Source organism: Notolabrus celidotus, chromosome 1, assembly GCF_009762535.1.
Source record: "Notolabrus celidotus isolate fNotCel1 chromosome 1, fNotCel1.pri, whole genome shotgun sequence".
NCBI lineage: Eukaryota > Metazoa > Chordata > Actinopteri > Labriformes > Labridae > Notolabrus > Notolabrus celidotus.
In genome coordinates this window covers 8,211,144-8,232,651 of record NC_048272.1, presented here as the reverse complement: position 1 = coordinate 8,232,651, position 21,508 = coordinate 8,211,144, and the positions used below count along the sequence as shown (strand labels likewise).

The 21,508-nt window shown below is 37.1% G+C and overlaps 1 protein-coding gene across 1 annotated transcript in view; it reads left to right on the top strand.

Annotated features, from left to right (window-relative positions):
• Nucleotides 1-19,798, top strand: part of LOC117804772 (sodium- and chloride-dependent GABA transporter 2-like) — a 28,199-nt gene extending 8,401 nt beyond the window's left edge. Inside the window, 20 exon segments of the mRNA XM_034673167.1 lie at nucleotides 950-1,009; nucleotides 1,011-1,083; nucleotides 1,269-1,279; nucleotides 1,281-1,320; nucleotides 1,323-1,357; nucleotides 4,125-4,126; nucleotides 5,407-5,536; nucleotides 6,384-6,518; nucleotides 6,696-6,720; nucleotides 6,723-6,769; nucleotides 6,771-6,799; nucleotides 8,134-8,258; nucleotides 9,737-9,831; nucleotides 9,833-9,850; nucleotides 9,937-10,047; nucleotides 10,049-10,075; nucleotides 10,171-10,273; nucleotides 12,173-12,273; nucleotides 13,717-13,887; nucleotides 16,714-19,798. Coding sequence (XP_034529058.1) covers nucleotides 950-1,009; nucleotides 1,011-1,083; nucleotides 1,269-1,279; nucleotides 1,281-1,320; nucleotides 1,323-1,357; nucleotides 4,125-4,126; nucleotides 5,407-5,536; nucleotides 6,384-6,518; nucleotides 6,696-6,720; nucleotides 6,723-6,769; nucleotides 6,771-6,799; nucleotides 8,134-8,258; nucleotides 9,737-9,831; nucleotides 9,833-9,850; nucleotides 9,937-10,047; nucleotides 10,049-10,075; nucleotides 10,171-10,273; nucleotides 12,173-12,273; nucleotides 13,717-13,887; nucleotides 16,714-16,863 — 1,488 coding nt within the window. The 3' untranslated portion in view covers nucleotides 16,864-19,798.
• The last annotated feature ends 1,710 nt before the right edge of the window (nucleotides 19,799-21,508 follow it).

Sequence of the window (21,508 nt, the reverse complement as noted above, 5' to 3'; positions counted from 1 at the left end):
GCAATAGGTTTTGAAATTTTGATAACGCCGGGAATTGTTCACGTTTGGCTGGGTGTGTACCTCTACAGTTCTTACAGTTTGAAATTGCCATTGAGTTTTTAGATTTGGTATATTTAGGGCCCAAGCATCGACAAGATCAGCAAAGGCCCTATTGTAACCCGTAAGATTTTTCTTTCTTTCTTTCTTTCTTTCTTTCTTTCTTTCTTTCTTTCTTTCTTTCTTTCTTTCTTTCTTTCTACCTACCCAAGTAAATTGCCTTTTTGGAGCCTTCAACATGCCCGAAGACTCACCAAAAGTTGCACATGCATCAGGATTGGCGAAAATTTTGATATTTTGGTGGTCCTTTGCAAAAAGTCCCAAAAATGGCTCAATAGTGCCACCTTCCTTCCAGCACCACACCTCCTTAACACGGTTCAACCTACATGCATGATTTTTTTCCCCCATGTCTGTCAGGCCAAGACCTACAAAAAAGATTGCTAACGTCATGATGAAATCCCAACAGGAAGTCGGCCATCTATTTTTTTCAGTCTCTCGCCTGATTCGCAAGGGTACGTATTTAAGAGAGCTTGCCCTGGGCCTTTTCTCCAATCAAGTCCAAACCATGCACATTCTGTAGTAGACACATTGAACATTCAAAATTGTTCAAGCTATACTGTTCAGACTAAAATTGTGGGCGTGGCAGACATTCAGGCAGAGCATCAAACGCACATGTCTCGCCATAACCAGGAACTAGATTTTTGGGGGCTTTAAAATGCCGGAAACTTCACCAAATCCCACACACTCATCAGGTCTGGTGAAACATTGAGATTATTTTGGTCTCACAAAAAAATGGCAAAATGTGCTCAGTAGCCTCCCCTAAAATTTTCAAAAACATCAGTTTCTCCTGCATGATTATGTAGTCTGATTTATAACAGCTATGCACATCTTTCTGTGTCTCCTCAGGGATTGGTACGCTACACAGATTGTGATTGCATATGCCGCCGTGTCATACATCGTCATCCAGGCATGGGGCTTTCTTCTACCTCTTCTCGTCCTTCAGGGCTGAGGTTCCATGGGCCAGCTGCAGGAACTCCTGGAACACAGGTACACATGCACAAAAATACTTTCCGAGAGCTAGACATATTTAGGGAGAATCACTCACATCTCATAGAATAACAACAGTAAAGGGTGTTTCAATGTCTGAGGAGTGACGTATCTGTCTTTTTATTCAAAAACATTAATCTACACTTTTATCTGTTAAAGTATCTGCTCCTGTATTTTTTCCCCAGAGTCCTGTGTTTGAATTTGATAGAAGAAATGTGTCATCCAACTGGACAGCAGCTGCAACGCAACAACGCCTGCAACAGAATTCTGGGGAGTAAGCGTAACTCAAACCTGTCATACATTGCAGCAGGTATCACATTTCTACTTGGGGCAAAACAGTTCCTGATATCCTGGGTTTTTTTGTGTTTGTCTTTTTCTTAAGATACATCAGTTTAAATTTCAACACACTTATGGAAAATGTAACTCTTGGAGTGTTTACCCCTGTGAGTTGCAGGATGAATTTTAACAGATTGGTTATCGACTTAGCTTTCAAGTTTCCCTAAAACAGGTCAAATTCTTTTTCTTCTGCAAATAGTTAGTTTTTTAGCTAAATATTTGTTAAAACTTACAACTTTTTTCTTAAGCAGCTGTATTAAAAAAAAAAGCTGTTTTGCTAATTGGCCAACAATGGAGAAGATATAAAAACTACACAATTGAAAACATGGACAGTGCAATAGCTCCCAAAGTGAAGCAAAGGCATTTAGCTTGCCTGTTGGCTGGCTGCAGTATAGATTATAAAGCCTGCCTCCTCCATCAAAACAGATGAAACATGGGTCAAATTACAAAATTAAAATACATCCAAATATTTTTTTCAATCATGCTGATATTTGTTCATTTAACAATGAACTTGAGTTTTAATAACTCATTTGATGCTGAAAAAAAAGGGATGTGACTTTATTACTGCCAGCTCAGTGGACAAATGCAGGTCCTGCAGGTGTCCACAGATTAGCAGAGTAGAGGAGAAACCTGAGAGAAAACATCACAAATACTAACATAAAAGTAACCAGACTCAAGACTTTGTTCGCGAGGACCTCACCAACCTGAACAATCTTTGACAGTTTGTTGGTAAGTGAAATGTGTGCCTTGGTTTGTGTAACAGGCATGACAATAAATCCATAGGCTCCACCAGCAAGATCGCTTCTGCACGCGCCTTGGCCCCAAAATATATCACTAGGGCAATATGTCAGCCTTCTTCGTGGCAGTACTATGGCTTCACTTTTTTCCATTGTGTAGATAGGGTGCACCATCCACATGAAAAATGCATCTGTCGCAATTTAGGGCTGCATCCTGTGAAAAGCACATTTGAAGACAACAGCATTTCAGCAGCACATTGAATACTGGCTCATTTGAAGGCTCCTTCGAATCTTGCCCAAATGCATCCCTACTTTTTTTCTGGGCTGCAAAGGGTGAATCTTATGTGACCCAACATATCCTGTTTTTCTCTGTGTGCTAAATCCAACGAGATGACAAACTCTGAGGCAGCCGAATAGAACACTGTTAAATATTAATATTTGGTTTCAACTCAATGCTAGGCAACCAAAATAATTGTTAAAAAGGCCAGGCAATGTCAAACTTGAAATGATCTTTAAAATGATTGATGGTGATGGTGGAACTTGCGTGACGCTGATTATGTCAACTGGCTATCTGTTGGGGTGGCACTATGTAACCAAGCGGCAACCTCCGGTCTCTAACGATGAAGCCCATGTGGAAGTGTTATAAACTGCAATTCATCGAGAATCCGCTTGAGGCTGGCTGCAGAAACACCGGAAACCACATAGACGCCAATTCATAAAATACGATCTTTGCAGCATTAACAAACATGTTTACAGCCTGGTTCAAGAAACGGCTTGGCCCTACGAAGCTAATTTCTCTATCGGCACACACTGTACAGGGGGTAAAAAATGTTCTAACGCGGCGGTTCAGAAGATATTAAGATTTCAATTTTTGCCCAAATAAGGACATGACTGAATTGACTCCCGGTCGGGAACACATAGCTGTTGGCTAGGAGGCTCAAACTCCGCCTCTTTACGTCACACTTTGACTAGTTGAGTTCCGCATTTCCAATATGGCTGCCACCGTCGATTGGCTTCAAAACAGCGCTCAAACAGATAGGTGACGTCACGGATACTACGTCCATATTTTATACAGTCTGTGTATGTAACAAGAGTAAGGGCTGGGACAGCTGGTCCTTCAAAGGATGCTACCCTTGAATTGGGACACAGCTACAGTCAGTGCTTTTACCATGTTAGCATGCTGTGTTTCTGATTCCCTCAAAGCCTTTACAAACCTGATAAAGAAGCATAAAGCTGCATTTGCTGTAGATGCCCATAGGAAAATACATTTAGAGAGGAGATCTCAAAAGTGTTTCATTTATGTCTCCTAGACAACAATGAGATCTGTTTGAAAGCAGAATGAGACTATAGCTTATGTCTCCTGTTTCTCATTCTTGCCTTCAGAAAAAAGTTGCAAAAAGTCTCAGCTTAGTCTCCCTTTCAGTTCAAAAGGAGATCTGGTCAGAATCTGAAATGATTCTCAGGTATTTCTCAAGTGTTGTGACTTCTTTTGAGCTCAGGTGGAGAAATCAGGGAGCTCTCTCAATTGTCTCAATCTAACCACATCCCTTTGTTTTTGTCAGACTCAGTTTTGAGTCTCAAGTTGAGCTCAGATGGAACAAAGAAAGAGCCTGAGCTCACCTTTTCATGAACATTTATAGTGCCCTGCAAAATTAAGATTTCAATGTAATTGTCCACAAACTTACAATTCTCATGAAAACATTTGAACCACTTGAAAGATCAGCTATTTAGATGTCAAATTGTCTCTTCTTTGACTTCACAATATGGTCATTCCTTTACAAGTCTGTTTGGAGCAAAACAACTTTACAAAGATTTAGTGGATTTGAGAGAAATTACAAAAGATAGAGATTTCATCCCAGGTATGACAGACAATTTATTTAATATATGGGCCGCAAAAGGGCTGACCAGATTTAGCCAGATTATTACAATTAAAGGAGGGGCAGATTCTTTTGGGCGCTGGTGGCCTAGCGGTCTAAGCACCCCACATACAGAGGCTACAGTCCTCGTCGCAGGGGTCACCGGTTCGATTCCCGGCGGTTGACCATTTCCTGCATGTCTTTCCCCGCTCACTACTCCCCACATTTCCAGTCTCTCTTCACCTGTCCTGTCAAATAAAGGCAAAAAGGCCAAACATATATTTAAAAAAAGAGAAAATTAGCCTTTAATGAGATCTCTCATTTAAGTCTCAGATAAGACTCATGTCATGGTTTCAATTATTTCTCCTAGTGAATTTTAGGAGAAACTAATGAGAAACGAATGAGAACTATTTGAAACTTGAATGAGGCTGAAGTGAAAATCTCAATTTTGTCTCCTGAGACTTAGAAGAGAAAGCCTTGAGCAGTAAAATTTTCCTCTGGGTGTATGGGTTTTTTACTCCTTTCAGTGAGACTACATTCGTCAAGTCAAAAAACAGGCACAATGTCAGCAAACAAGTTGGCTGATATTTGAGTTTTCCTCAAACAAGTCAAGCACACAGTTTCCTTCTGCTAGTTCAAAGTTCCAAGCTATGGGAAAGCATGTTTTCTTGCTTGTCACCTGTCGTGACCTGCTTGTCGTTTTGTTCTTCCACACTATTTGGTTAACAAACTAATATGCAAAAGACACAGTAGACAAAAAACAGGATGTGAAAATGTTCCCTTACTCCTTTGGTGATTCATGGTCAGCATTCTAATTGGATAACACAAAGAACATGTAGGACACCATGTGGTTCAGTCAATAAAACAAAAAAAAAGGAACAAACAACTCCTGACATTTTAAGAACACAAACTCCTTAAAACAGATTTATTTCCTATCCACATTTGTACAGATTACTGTAGTTGAGAAAAAAACTGTTTGCTCTCTACACTTGCTGACCAGTCTCACAGAGACCAAAATGACTCATCCTGTCACATGCTAAGCTAAAAATGTAACTGAATGAGTAACATACTAAATTATAGTTTTTTTAGGCAAACATGTGTTCACTAGTTTTCCACTAATGTCAAGTAGCACTTGAATTAGAACTTTCTTCAAATGTTTTCAGAAATATGTAGACAGTTAATTTTCACCTTAAATTAACATTTAACTGTTGGAAGGACAGTAACATGTGCTCATTTTCAGTGTGAATGTGGTGCAATGTGATATTTTTGACATGTTCCAGTGCCATTATAAAATGTATCTAATTTGTTTGATGAGCAGAAGTCTGTAACAAATTGTCAACATTTTTTTTGGTCTCCAAATAATTTAGACAATATAATGTGTGTCTTTTCAGGAGGCGAGTCTTGGCCATATCTGGAGGGATCGATGAGGTCGGTAGTCTGAGATGGGAGTTGGCCTTGTGTCTTTTACTGGCCTGGGTCCTGTGTTACTTCTGTGTTTGGAAAGGAGTGAGATCCACTGGGAAGGTAGAAATCTTTTTTTTTTATTGAAACAATGGATTTGTTATATTTGAGTATTTGTGCTCTAATTAATTGGCAGCAAATAATGATGCATTCAAGTCACACATTATGTGATCTGCTTATAAATGCAAATGCAGTACAAGGAGTCCAAGTTGTAAAAACCAATCCCTCTTGAGTAGGCTTTGGTTGGATGTAAACAACATGTGTTCAAAGAGCTGGAATGTAGAGGTACAATGCAAACTTAATATCCATCTTGTGAAGTATGAAAACTTTTGGGCATTGATAATAGTTCTTTTTATTTACAAAAATACTATAGAACACATTTTTCGCAAAACGGATAACTAAAACGTTTCCATGACTCTTTTTTTCTTTTTTACAAATGTAAAATCTGCAGAAGACAATGAGGGAAAACCAACAGGACCTTTGTGCAAAAAGAGATCATGTATTTTGAAAATACTCATGAAAGCGTTGGGAAAATGAAATGATGCTGATAATAATGGAGTATGTTAATCACTGATAGTCTATGCAAAACAAGGTTTTGCAGACTATTGAGCTGCACTCCATCCAAAGACCATAATAAGAGTTTCACTGACATTTAATTTCTTTCACAGTAAATCATGACTCGTATTTAAAAGCGTGTTCAATTGGGTGAAGGTGTCACATGTTTGATCTTTAACACCTGCAGCAGCTGCATGTCAAGGAAGTAATATTTCATAGTGTCTCACTTGGTTTCCTTTTATGTATTGCCAGTTTGTAACATAACTGCCTTATTGCAGCATCTTGTCAAGTTCCAGCAATAATGTTGAAATAATAAAATCAAAAACAGAAAAATGTCCTCATCTCTTGTTAACAGGTGGTTTATTTTACGGCCACTTTCCCCTACGTGATGCTCATTGTTTTATTGGCCCGTGGACTCACTTTACCAGGAGCTATGGATGGCCTAGCTTTCTACCTGTACCCTGACCCGACAAGGTTGGTGGACCCTCAAGTAAGTATTGATTTCAAATATTCAGTTAACATATAAAGACAAGCTGCCAGCTCAAAAGCCTCCTTCTGGAAGTCTAAATACTGTGAAACTATATCATAATGTGTAATTGAGCGGCAGTCTGCACTCTTAAAGTAGTTTAACTTTTGGAGGTACACTAATGTGTTGGCGTCTGCTTAGGTTTGGATGGATGCAGGTGCACAAGTTCTTTCTCTTTTGGGATTTGTCAGGGGAGTTTGACAGCTCTGGGCAGTGTACAATCAGTATAACAATGATTGTTACAAGTAAGTGCTTTCTGCTGTTTTTGTTTGAATTCTAACTAAATCGATCACCAAAACATATGTAGACTGTAGGCTTAGATTTTAGATTTTAGTTCTAATCCTCACATTTAAAAAGCATGAACTACATTATTTTTGGCCTAATTGGTTAAAAATTACAGATATGTACCGTCAATATGCGAATAATTACACTTTGTTCGTACGTAATTTGGGATTAGATGAAAGAGGTACTGGACACATTGACAACATGTGTGATTCTGTGATACAATATTATTTGTAAACTTAACAGGGATGTGACAAATGTATCTTAGATTGCTTAAAAAAGATAAGCGCAAGTTAAAAAGACGTGTAGAAATATTCAATGAGAGCACTTTTTCTTCATTCTACTGGTGTAACCATATTGTATATTAACATGTAGAACTATGAAAGTCTTGTTGTAAACTGATGCTTTTCATTTTTAGTTTTTTTGATGCCATATGCCTTTTCTTTTAATACGGCAACTCAGTGATGCAATGCAGTCAACTAAAAATTTAAATAAAGCTGAGAGTTTGGTATTTTAGTCAGTATGTATTAAGTAGCAAGGTGAGAATATTTGGAACTTGCAAATGGAATAAGGGAGGATAGGTATTGTTGAAGCTCCACATTAAGAGATGACAGCAATTGCCATCTTTACATTATGCCTGTAGCACTTGAGATTTGTTCCAAATATAAGTGCGTGATAAATAAAATATAATATATTATCTTTAAGTATCTAGGCCCTTTTGTATACTCTGCCTTATTCTCTATTTAGTCAGTAAGTAGAAATATAATTTCCAAAATAAATATATTGCTGTGGGGAGGAAGCTTGAGATAGTGAGTGTCAAACACAAACTCAACAGGGAGTAGTAAATCCACTGAGAAGTATGCTCAATTTCTCATAGACTTCTTAATGGTAGTTGTTTTGTGATCAGTCAATTGAAGCCAAGCACAAAGACTGCAAGCAAAATGTGCTCACAGCTCTTTTATTCAACCCTGAGGCTATGTCCCCCTGGAAAAAACAAAAGAAATAGCAGCACCCTGTTTTCTTCAAAGATAAGTCACCGAAAGAGAAAGATTACTAACATCATATTGATAAATGTCTGACAGGTCACAATATGTTGATATGTTGATGCTGATTTACTTAGACTCTTAATTTTTTTTTCTACCCAGACATCATTTTGTCTTCAATGGGGAACTTGCCCCAAGAGTTCACCTTCACTGCTAACTATATCTTTCTCTTTAAAATGTTCTGCATCCAAAAACATAACCACAGACTCAGTTATTCGCAAAATAAAAACCCAAATGTTTGTTTGTATACACAGGGACACATTTGTTCTGTGTTTGGTGAATGGTGGGTCCAGCTTTGTAGCCGGGTTTGCTATCTTCTCAGTCTTGGGCTTTATGTCCTATGAACAAGGACTTCCAATATCTGAAGTGGCTGCTTCTGGTGAGTCCAATACATAAGTATCACAAGTATCATAATTATCACCTCTGATTGACAGAGGTTTGAGTTTTGCTGTTAGATTGTGCTGTAATACTAAGACTTCTTGGTACCATTTGGTTTTCATTACACCGTATTTCCTTTGTATGTGTCAGTTGACTCCATTGATGTAACTTTCAAAGAATCACTCTTTTTGGTCTCCTTTGGCTGTGGGCAGCCTTGAAGCTGGTTTTCTTTTGGCCTCAACTCATTTATGGTTCCAAGTAGAATTTAACTAAAACTAAAAGTGGAGTAAAAATCACTTTTAATGTCATCTCACTATGTCAACCATTGGGAACTGGAAACTTCAAGCATAATAATGTACCAATAATCAATCATGCTTGCATATCTTTTTAATGTTTGATTTAAACTCTATGCATCTTTATTTATATAATAAGTCATTTTATTGAGTTTTCTTTTTTTTTTAAACAAGAATAGGGAACAACAAATACATAACAAATAAAATGGACTATGACAACACTAGATGAATTAAGTAAATATGTAAATAAATGCAACAAAACAAGACAAAAAAATAATACTAATAATAAAAAATAAAAATAAAAACATAATTAAAAAATACAATGGGTTGGCAGGAAACAGTGGGCATTTACATTTCTGTTTTCATTACATTTCTGTTTGCATTTACATTTTAAGGGCAATTACCATACATTCTTCACAGGGTAACGTCGCTTCCCCCAGTCTTAAAGTCACTGAAGCTGTCCTATAGTTCTTTAATCATATCATTTCTGGAGTTTAATTTCCCCCAAATCTTCTCACATGGAGCAATTCCTGTCATCTGCTCCCTCTACATTGTCAGGTAGGAGTGTTGAGTCTCCTTCCAGAATCTTAGAATGAGTCTAGTACATGTTATGAAGCCAGTTGTTAATATTCAAAATCTTTATATTTACTCAGCTGTGGCACCAAACTTCTGTCCCCCAAGGAGACCACAATGGGGTGACCTGGGCAGTTCACATCCTAACCATTCATCCATATATCTCAGAACGCTCTTCCATAATGGGGATACCATGGGCATTGTCATAGTGCGTGCATGTACATCTATAGTGTTCTTGATCAATATAAACCACCAAATAAATTAATTAGTGACACATGAAACATGAAGAGTTTCCCTCACAACCCAAAACCACACCTGTCTTTCAACGCCCATCCTAGCGCCAGACGATGCCAGATGAAAGGAGCCTGTGTCTGTGCATTGAAACACACCTGCAATGCTTCAGGTGTAACCATGATCCAGACTCACCTCCTTCTCATTGTAAAGCCTCAAAGGACAACTTTTTGATAAAAAATATTGTGTCAGTTCCAGGATTATTACTCATTCTTGTGCTTGTGTTTTTTTAACATTAAAAAAATATTAGCATTTTTTTATGCTGAAATTTAAAATCAACCTAGTTGTACAATAAAAAAACCCCATCTTTTCTCAAACACAGGGCCTGGCTTGGCTTTTATCGCCTATCCACGTGCAGTAGCCATGATGCCATTTCCCCAGTTATGGTCCATATGTTTCTTCGTGATGGTCATCTTGCTTGGGTGCAGATACACAGGTAAGCGCTTCTAAATCCTCAGTTTTGTTTCATTACTGATGCAAGTTTACAGCATTTTTGTGAACTCAGCTCTGTGTCTCTGGCAGTTTGTAAGTTTGGAGTGCCTCATGACATCAGTGACAGACATGTTCCCCACTGTGTTTCGAAGAGCCTATCGTCGAGAACTGCTGCTACTCTGTCTTTGTGCTGTTTGTTTCTTTTCTCGGCCTGCTTCTCGTCACAGAGGTGAGAACCTGTCTTGTTTTTTAATGCTTGTCCACATGTGTGTTGTTTTTTTGAGTATGAATTGTAGTTAAACTCAATCCTCCTTCTTCCTGCAGGGAGGCTTGTATTTCCTTCAACTTTTTGATCACTATGTTTGCAGTGGAAACAATCTTCTACTCCTTTCTGTGTGTCAGTCGATAGCAATCGGATGGATTTATGGTGAGTCTTATAATACTTGCTTTGTATGCTGTGTGATGTTTTCAGAGAACCTTTGACATTAATGACATCAGTTGCTATGAACAAACTGCAGATATCATCTCAGCTGTGCTTCTAAACAGCAAGAGTGTGCATTCCAGGAACTGGCTGAAAAAAAGGCGGGATATACACAAGGCATAAAATGGTTTAGTTACATTGCAATACATTTTTTCTTTGTGCCTTTTTATCATTTTTTTTGTCCACTGACATCAACACTCATCAGAGGCAGTCTTTAGTATCTTGAGAACCTTTCCAGAGCTTATGTAAAGCCAAAATTGCAGTGCAAGTTCAGTTTGGGAAAAATTTAAAATTCTAGAGGCTAGTTATACTGATATCAGAATAAATACCCCATCAACAGAGTAGATTTTTGTCGATAGACATAATATGGTCCATTTAAATTGTAAAAGATTTATTAATATAAAGTTGTAAAATGTTCCGGTAGAATTCATCTTTTAAAATCTGCATTGGCCATTAAGTTTGCTAGATGTGAAATTCCTAGCAGCAAAAAAACTTTGTAAAATCAATGATCTCAACCTAATAAAAAAAAGGTCTCTGAAGCTCAGCCAAAAGTCTCTCATCTTTTTGCTGTGGATTTGTATTCAAATAAGGCATGAGGCACTCTGTGTGACGCATGACTTAAAGTACTGTACTAAGTGTCTGTTCCAGTCATCCTTTGATGTAAAACTCAATTTTAGGCTAACATTAGCCAAACTTGCTTTACGCTGTTGGTCTTATGAGGAAGAGATGAAAAGCATCCTGGAGAGGCATAAATGTCCTATTCTATGTATTTCTCAGTAAAATACCTCAAATATTTAACATAAAATAAGACCAAAAGCCATAAAAAAGATGCTAGATAAAGATAATTAATAGACTGACATCACTTCACATGACCCTGAGAGATTTTATAAGGTTTGGTTCAGAGCCTTTTGATAAAAACCAAAGAAAGGTCCCTAAATGAATCACTAAAAAGTATTTCTATTCAGTGCCTCGTAAAGTTCTTACCCTCAAATAAGGTCAAGCAAATTATTTGAGAAGACTGAAGCACAGATAACTGCACAAACTTTCAGATTATTTAGAGGACACAAAAGAATTATAGCTTCAGTTCACGTTGGTTACACGTTGCACTACAGTTGATGTAGTGCGTACTTTGCCTTCATTTTATTCATAGGCCCTCTCTAACACCCTGTTTTGTTCACTCCATGATTTCTGATTAAGCTTATTAAGCTTGATGGACATTCAGTCCTCGTATGGAGGGGAGTCTGGTCTCTTTGGCTCTCTGTCATTGACTATGAATGAAAACAATCAAACACCCGGAGAGCTCTGTACATTCACTGCATGAAAAAATGTCCTTCTCTCAAGAGGGATTTAAATACTGTCGTAGAGGGGTGAGAAAAATGCAACAATGCACACAATAGTTCCTTCTTAATCCAAAACTTAAAACCCAATTCATGCTTGTTTGCTTGCATGTTTAGCATTTATATCCCAGTTCTACTAAAATCTGGATGATATTTACAGGACATATTTTTATTGAAAATTACTACAACACTTAAGCGCTGTCATTTGTAATCAGAATACATAAAGTGGCTTGGTGTTAGTATGTTCATGAATGAAGTAGAAAGTATTACTGTTGGGTGCACCCCATATACAGAGGCTGAAACCTTGTCTAAAGATTATACTAGTATATAATTGGAATTGATGGCTTTATAACTTTGATTAAGAGCCATAAAAGTGTATTATGAAAAAGTGTATTGTAAATCTCTGCATTTTATGTTTCAATATATTTTGAGGTACCAAATCTGTATCATTTACCAACTTTTTTCTCTTCAAATTTCTGGCTAAACTTATTTATCTTTTAATTAACAGGAGCGGATCGTCTCTATGACAACATTGAAGACATGATAGGTTATCGTCCGTGGCCACTGATGAAGTATTGCTGGCTTTATATCACCCCCAGTATTTGTTTGGTGAGTGAAGGACAGTTTTCTTTGATTTCCACAGACTGTGAAAACAATTGTAGTGATGGTGTTTTTGTTCCTTTTGATTCCCTTCTGTGAGAAGAGTACTCTATAATGTCTCTTTGTAATTGTAAAGTGACGGGAGGTGAGGGATAACAGATTGAAACGTTTGGATTAGAAAAAAATTCTGGTTGCAAACGAACATTTTTCTGTGTCACTGAGTTTGAAAAAACAAGTATGTTTTACAGATAAAATATCCCCTACAGTGAGGTTAAACAGAGCCTGAGGGAAAAAAAGAGAACCATGTAGTCACATATGTTTTCATGGTATATCATTCAAGACATAAAAGACATATGTGTTGACATTACACTAGCATGATATTTTTTATAGACTCTTCAATTACTTTCATTTCAAACGTACCCTGACCAGGAAAGAAGGAGAAGATCAGATGGGTATTATAAAACACGTGAGAAGAAAACTCATGCTCATAATAATGTACAGGATAGATGCAAGAGGGGGACAAGAGAAAGGGATAAAGAAATCAATGAAATAATGAAACTACAACCAACTGTAACAATTCTAAATCAATCTTAGGTAGCAATCCAAACAACAGATGTAAACCTTCCTCTTCTGTGAGGGCTGCTTGAGCCCTAGGGAGCGTCAGGCTGTAATGTAAGGTGAAAAAATGTGGCTGCTGTCAATGCCCTAGGTTGAGGTTGACAAAAGGAGCCATATTTTTCAAATGCGCGTTGAGACTTGTCTGAAGGCACTATTTGGCACTATAACCAGGCAGCTGTGCAAGCCTATCTCTGAAGTCCAATCACAGAACCCATTGGTTAACATTTGACCACAACAACGCCTTGAGGGTGATGGCACTTACAGGGGTTTCAAGAGTAACCAGCAGTGAGCACTGAAGGCACTCCTGGCTATTCATTTTGAAACCCAGTTTAAGGAGTAAGAATGAAGCTGGTTGGAGAGACAACATCTAGGTCTTAATTACTAGTTGCACTAGCACACAGATATTAGTTTATCAAGATAATTAAAAGCTAAGTTGATGCCAGTTCACCACTAATGGGTTGCAGGATCTTATTTTGGCTAATGCATTATGTATGATTTTGTATGACTGTTGTTCTGAATATAGTAAAAGCCTGCTACATGATGATAATACTCTGACTACAAACCAGAATGCTCCCAGCTACAAATAAACATGTCACATGCACAGTGTCAAGAAATGTTTTAAAGGGATTATCCAAGTTTAAGTGTTAATTTGATTTACAGTCTTATGTCTTTTTAATGATCAAGCTACAGGCCTCTGTGCAGGCTAGTCAAACTATTCTCTCATAACCCAAAATACTCAGAGGTTTCTTTTTCTTCTTGCTGCTCTGCCTTCTCCAAGCTTCAATAAGAGCTATATTTATTTACTTATTTATTTATTTGTTTGTTTGTTTTCAGGGTACCTTCATCTTTTCAATAGTGAGATACAAGCCTCTCAAGTTCAACAAAACCTATGTCTACCCGACCTGGGCTTATGCTTTGGGCTGGTCCCTTGGACTGTTCTGTGTTCTCCTGGTTCCCCTTTGGATGATCTTTAAAGTTACTCAGATGAAAGGGACGGCAGGGCAGGTATGTACCACATAAGCACATGTTCAAAGTCCTCTAGGATTACCAGCTATAATTAAAAATCACTGTTCAGAAATGAGTCAATAGCTGGATGGTAATCATCTTTAATTTCAATCAAAATTGGAGATTAAGAAGTTCTAGCCTCTACTTATAACAGTGTAAGCTGCTGTCCAGTGTATGCTTTAACCTATATGTAACATGTTAAAATACAAAATCAAAGACTATAACAATTTATAAATAAATAAGAAATAAATAATAAAAAACTCCTGATGATTGATTTAAATCTTAAGATGACTGTTCTTAGATAGTCAAAAATATTTCAGATGTTGTAAGGGTGTAAATATAAGTCAATCAATCAATCTTTATTTATATAGCGCCAAATCACAACAAACATTATCTCAAGACGCTTTAACAAACAGAGCAGGTCTAGACCACTCTATGTCAAATTATGAACAGAGACCCAATTTCAAGACAGGGCAAGACTCAGTGTGACCCCACCTTAATCCATTATGAGCATTACCCATCGCAGAATATAGCTAGTTACAGTGGTGAGGAAAGACTTCCTTTTAACAGGCAGAAACCTCAGGCAGAACCAGACTCATGTTAGACAGCCATCATGCCTTGACCGAGTTGGGTCTTGATAGAGGGCTAGAGGAGAATAAGAGAGAGAGGTGAAAGTGATGAGTAGTAGAAGCGGTTGCTGCTGGAGTCCAGCACGTCCGTATCAGCTGGAGTCCAGAACGTCCATAGCAGGAGGATAGCTACGGCAGCTCAGAGGGACCTACGAGACAAGGGAGCTCAGGGACTCCAGAAAGGTCTATGGTTAGTAACTTTCAATGGGACAGGCAGAGTTAAAGTAAGTGATTGTGTGGTTGGGGGGAAGGGGGTGAGACAGGATCCCAGTGTGTCAGTGCACCAGTACCCCCGGTAGTCTAAGCCTATATAGATAATGGTGTTTATTCGATATTTTCATTTGAAGTGCAGTATAATTTATATCCTTTCTCAATATTCTGTAGATTTAGACATTTAGTAGAATAAATGGATCATACTAAAGTGACAGTTAAGTGTAGAAGTAATCCAGGCAAGTGAGATGGAAAAAGTTCTCAGTAATTCTGCAATGAAACTTATTAACCAGACCATGGTTAAAAAAAAATTGTTCTAAAGTGATGTGCTGAGATTATAAAGATGAATATTAGCATGCCATGCTTTCATGTTTTTATTAGCTGTTTACACATTCAGCATCTGTGCTTTACCAAAGTTCTGCGGTCATCACACCTTTGTACTTACACACTGCATCTATAACAGTGTGTGATTTCACATTCATTATTGGTACTGCGAAAGCATGAGAGGTGTAACAGGTAAAGACACAGCAGGAGCGCCACATACACACACACACTCTGACATGCACAAAAACAATGCTGTTCTGCCCAGCTCAGACACTTGTCTCACTGGACTCCAACACAATACACAGCCACTGTCTCCCTCAATACATCTCTGTTACTACAGATCAGCTGCTGAATGACTCTGCCCCATCATTGTGTTACATATTGCAGACTATAGGTAACAGGGGGGTAAATGTCCTGCCTAGTAAAAAAGTAAAAAAGTAGCTTCTGACTCTGCAGAAATTTGATGATGTCACATAGCTGATTACAAAGACAGATAGGTTCAATTCAAATCTAATGTTTGCTGAGGGGCATTTATAGTGGCAATGAAGACAACAGTAAAGAGTGCAAATTAAAAACTGTAATTTTTTAAATATATCAATAAATCAGAATTATGTTAAGCTCGCGACAACATTTTAGAAAACAACAGACTGATTGCTTTTTTACCTTCTATGACTTGAACCCTGAGTCTCGTTGACAACAAGCCTCAGGGACCAATCACATAAAAGAGCTACAAAAAGCCTCAATCAGAACAGCAGTATATCACTGAGACCCTCTTGTCAGAAATGCTAGTCAAGCTTAGGCAGCTGCACATACTACTACGCTCAACTGAAACATTCCTTCATGATGTTTAGAAAATAAATTGGGAGATCAGGTTTGATACTGATTTTTTTCAGGTCCTGCTCGCTGCTCCAAAATGTGTTGATAATGTTATATGAAGTACAACAGAACGCAGATTTATTTTATCTCAACCAATTCATTGTCACAGCAAAGGAAATTGAGCATTGAGCACTGGCAAAAACATCAAACTTGACTTGACTTTTGGAAAAAAAAACTTGTCAAATGACAACTTGAGTTATTTCATTTTGTCCAGAGGGGGAAGCATGAATATGTGTACTTTGGGGTTGTTCCATGGTGACTAATTTCAAGTAATTTAAAGAGAAATTAAAATTCTGACTAACTGACTAGTCCAAAAGTTAGAAAACACCCAGAAAAAGTTCAAAACTGAGCACAATTGATATGATACAGCTGAAAATGAAATCACACACTATGTGGGTAAACAATGTCAAACTGATTTGCTGAGTATGGCTAAAGTTAGCAGAGGTAATACCTCCAGCTTTAAGTCCTCCATGTAGGTTAACATCCACATTCCTGTGCTGGTTACATATTGATCCACTGAAGACATCTTCATTTCTAATGAGAGACACGTTAAACAATAAGAGATTATCTAGTGCAAGAAATATTGGCTTGAAAGAAGGTCTTTGGCGTATGAACTCATTTGGCAACATGCACACAGAAAGGAATGCTGAAGGGGCATCTACAAAGCTTTTGTTGTTTGTGTCATCCTATTTTGAATGTGTTCCTACTTACCACTTTGAAAAAAATTTATTGCACCACAATATTTTGACTAATGTGAACTTGTTTCATTGTCGCTCTTTTCCTACAGAACTTCAGGCAACTTTGTCGCCCTGAAAACAAGACACACAGCTCAGCAAAGCAACCTGAGCAGTGTCCTTTGAACCCAGACAACACACTCACGCCTGCTGCCAATGAGTACAAGGCAAGCGGGGGAGCTGAGATGGAGATGCAAATGTGAGATCCTTTTGATAGCATTACTGAATATGTTTTTATCTTAAATTTAACAGGTTTTACAAGCTAATTGTTTTTAGGGACATACTGTGTGATGAGCAATAAATTCAGAAGACATCCAGATCCAATAGGTTACCATATCAGGTATCCAGTACAATATGCAGTGAGTCTTGTGTTACTGTTAAATGTCTCAGCTCTACAGCCACATAGTAAACATACAGTATTGAATCTTATGAAGTTTTAAAAAATATTTTTTCTGTCGAAGAAAACCTTTCATGTGTGTGATTAAGATGGTGTCTTTTTGAAATAGAGGATCATTGGTGGCCTGACATCCTCAGATCTCGACCCTCTCAGGTCATTGTTGGGCGTTGTCATGGTGTGTTATCAGTAGGGGCAAAACAAAAATCTTTACATTGGATCCATAAACAATGGAAGCTGTAATTGTGTGGCATTGATATGTATGTGACGGAATATTGCAGTTTTGGAAATCCAAATTTTAAAACCAGTTGTGATATACTGTGGCTGACAAGGGCAAACCCGCTGCAACAGCTTTAATGGTTTTTGTTTGGACAAACAGGCTTAAGATTCATACTAAAATTCAATACGACAGAAACATGCTGAAAATGACTTAACTTTACATGGTTCATGTATTAGCTGTTAATGCATTTTGTTTCTGCTTGTAGCTTCAAATATGTTTTTTCCAAATACAGCACATTTCAGTTATTGTATTAGTGTTGTGAAGTAATATAAATGTTTTGGGTTTTTCATTGGTTCTGAGTTTGCACCACATTTCCATCGAACAAAATCTTAAGGTTCATTGCAGTGAGTTTGCCCTCGTCTGTAAACGTAGCTATTCGTTACTCTCATTTAGAAAAGATTTAAATGCAGTTTTTTTCTCTATATAAAATGTGATTGTCTTTAACTCTGACACAGTACTAAATTCAAAATAGTAATCCACACCAGCAGCTTCCAAAATGGTTGTGAGCAATATTGCAACATAGCCTTCCTCTGGTTACACATTATATGAGATCCTGCCCAAATTACCCAATTGGTTGAATTTGGTTTGATCACTGTCTGGTTGGCTGGGTATCTGGAATGTGGGCAAGGCACATCTGCCAGAACAAGTAAAAATTAGTTTGCAGATGGTCTAGTTCCCAGGATAAATATCAAGAGGTGCCAGTCTTGATTTTCACTTTTGCACTGACTTTTAAGAACTCCCATCCTTTGAAAATGACATGATACAACTAACAAATAAAGCTTTTTAAACATATCTGCATATAACCAATTTAGGTAGTAACTTACTCTTTACAGATGTATCTCTATATCCTGGTTCTATTAGCTATCTGTGTTGTTTATTATATGTTGTAATATTAATACACTCGGTTTGTTTTATACAAATTAACAAAAATCTTACCAAACAGAGGGGACCACAAGCCAGAGTCTGCTATGATGTGCTAACTACTTGTGATTTGTTAGTCTATGTTTTGCTTTGCTGTGTTAAGTTGAATATTGCTGGACATTGGAACAATGCAGGATTTGATTCTATCACCTGGGTTGCTAATGGAAAACCTGAAACTACAGATCACGCCTTTTAGTTGACTGGAAAAACATACAGCAGCTGACTCTGTCTCCTTCATTTTTTAAAAATATATCTGTTATATTAATGTTTCTCTTTTTTCAGTGTTAGCTACTATACTTATAATAAAAAAGACAGTTAAATTCAGACATCTGATTTACTTTTCACCTGCATTTGCTTTTGCCCAAAAGGAAAAAAAATCTAAATTTTGTTACATTTTTAAAGATTTAAGTGACCCTCAACCCTGACTTAATCTTGGGGGGCTCTTTTTAATGGCCTACCATTTACTCATTGGTAGGATTCAATGGGTTTACCCTGTAATTTTTTCAGTTTAAAGTATTTTCCTCTGATATGACTGAGATTAAACGTCTGTTTCTGTTTTACAGTTTCAAGAATAGCTTATCTAAAGTGACACCCTGTTAAAACAGATTTTGATGCTAAGCTTCCAGTTTTGTTCTCATGACTCGTTATTTGTTGATTCTCATAATTAAGCCAGTCTGCTGCTCAGACATATCTTTGTTTCTCTTTAACTTTTCATTGTTGACATGGTTAAATCATTGCACAGCCCTGTGTTCAATACACAAACAAGCTTTTCAGTTTTTTTCTCCTTTCATTGAGTACATTTTTTAAATCATGACTGCAGTGTTTGATCTGATTGTTATCGCTAAGCAATCTGAACTTGTTGACTTGTGATTCAAGTCTTTTTTGTCTTCTTCTACATGGTGAAGGCTGCTGAGGGACATGGGTACTGTAGAACTTACAGGACTAACATGATATTAAACAGTCTTATGACTAGTTTGAAACAATCTTGTTGATAATTTGAATTATTTATAACCAAACAATAAACCCTTTCATTTGACACATTTTGGAAGATTTAATATAAAAATATGATATGAATAATAAAACTGGAAAAGTTTTGTCCCTGTATATTAACTTACATGTTTGGTAACTCTACTTTACTCTGTGCAAACAAGAACTCCCAACATGTTTCAACATATTACATGCACCTTTATTCGTGGTGGATTCTGATTTATGGCACAGCTGATATTTGCTTATTTGAAGGTGTGATAATGTATGAAGACTGATGGGATGGATTTATCTAGTAGTCAAAGCTATGATGTAATGAAAATGGAAGCTGATTCACTGATACTGCTGAAGGAAGAATTTTTCTATCTGACAACATATGTATTAAATACGTTTGAGCCTGATACACAAATCATGTAGTGTAAGATCTGCCTCAGATAATGTTTTAGTGCACTTTGTCAGGTTACTTAATGTTGACTTTATGTAAGCTTTGTGAAACAATATTTTTATTCTGAAATTGCAACCATACCACAAGAAATCAATAAACTTTGTTTCATAGTTATTCTTTTCAATTTCTCTTTGTATCATTAAACTTCATATATTCACATTTCCAAATTTTGTTTCATCATAACTAATACAGGATTAACAGGATCCTGATTAAAACAAACTGTCTTCCAGGTCTTGTTCTTGCTTTATTCTGAAGATTATTCCTGTTTATTCCTCTCGGCATCTAAATTTACTTAGCTGTAGTCATGATACTATATACTTTTACCCTTAACACATCAGGGAAATATCACAGTTTAACAGCTATTCAAGTAATTTAAACTGTAGAAGTGCTACTCTGACTTAGGTAAGGGATCTTAAAAAGTTCTTTCATCGCCAGTGATTGAGTGTGTCTATGAAATTTGGCTGGAAGGACTGTATGCTCTAATATGAAAGCCAAAACCCTGCATCAGCAGCCAACAAGCCACAGTAAGCTGCTTGAAGTGTCACTGCAATCGGACCGGGCGAGGGGACCAGGGTTCAAGCAGAGCCCCCTGCTGTGACCTTTAAATACTGAGCTGCACGGAAATAATCATTGAAGCTGAAAGGTGGGAAAGCAGTGCTTTCAGGCAACAGCATTAGATCAGGTGCTAATAAGGAGCGGTACATTAAATCATAAATGTAAATGGTTCATATTAGCATGATAAGATCTAAAAAACTGAACTTCAAAGGCTTTTACAGCTGAACAAAGTGTATTTGACACCTGCCTGACATTTTTTTAAAAGTCATGTTATGGCTGTCAAACGCATTAATTACTGAATATTACACCTTCATTAAAGTAGCTGATAATTTCACTGTGTTGCCTTGCATGAATACTGGCAGTTACCCATTTTGCCTCAAGTGTCCCTCTTGACAGTTTGACTACGCACGTCAAGTAACAGTGCTGTTAGCATTCATCAATATGGCATTTGGATCCAAAAAGCTGGATTAGTCATGTTTCCATCCTGAATAATAATAATAATAATAATAATAATAATAATAATAATAATAATAATAATAATAATAATAATAATATTATTATTATTATTATTATTTTATTTATCACGCACTTTACATTTGGAACAAATCTCAAAGTGCTACAGGGCATAATAAAAAGGCAGTAAGAATAAAAACAGGGTTAAAAAACAAACATTAAAATGCAGACACTTAAAGACACTGTAGCTGAATAAAAACAAGTAAAAGCAGCAGGGAAAGTCAGATAAAAACTATGGATAAAACCAGGGAAATAAAAACTAGGGAAATGCCCTTTGAAACAGAAACGTCTTTAGAATGAATGAGCACTTAAATAACATACATGGGTGTTCTGTGTGTGTGTGTGTGTGTGTGTGTGTGTGTGTGTGTGTGTGTGTGTCTCTCTCTCTCTCTCTCTCTCCCTCTCTATCCCCCCTCTATCTCCCTCTCTCTCCCCCTCTCTCTCTCTCTCCTCTTGCCCCCCCCCCTCTCTCGCGCGCTATGCTTTACCTAAAACCAAATTTCTATTTCCTCTATAAATTGAATAGTTTATATATAAGTATATATGTATGCTCAATACTCTTAAGTCTAACATTATTTTACACTATTAAAAGTTTTGTTCTTCAAGGCAGTCTGATGTTTAAACTTAAGCTGAATTTTAGAAAGACAAAGTGGAGCCAATACGCAATGCAACAGAGAATTTATTATACAGGAGTCCCTCAATAAAATCTCATTTTGGGCACTTATGTCAGTCAAACAAAGCAAAAACCCAACATTA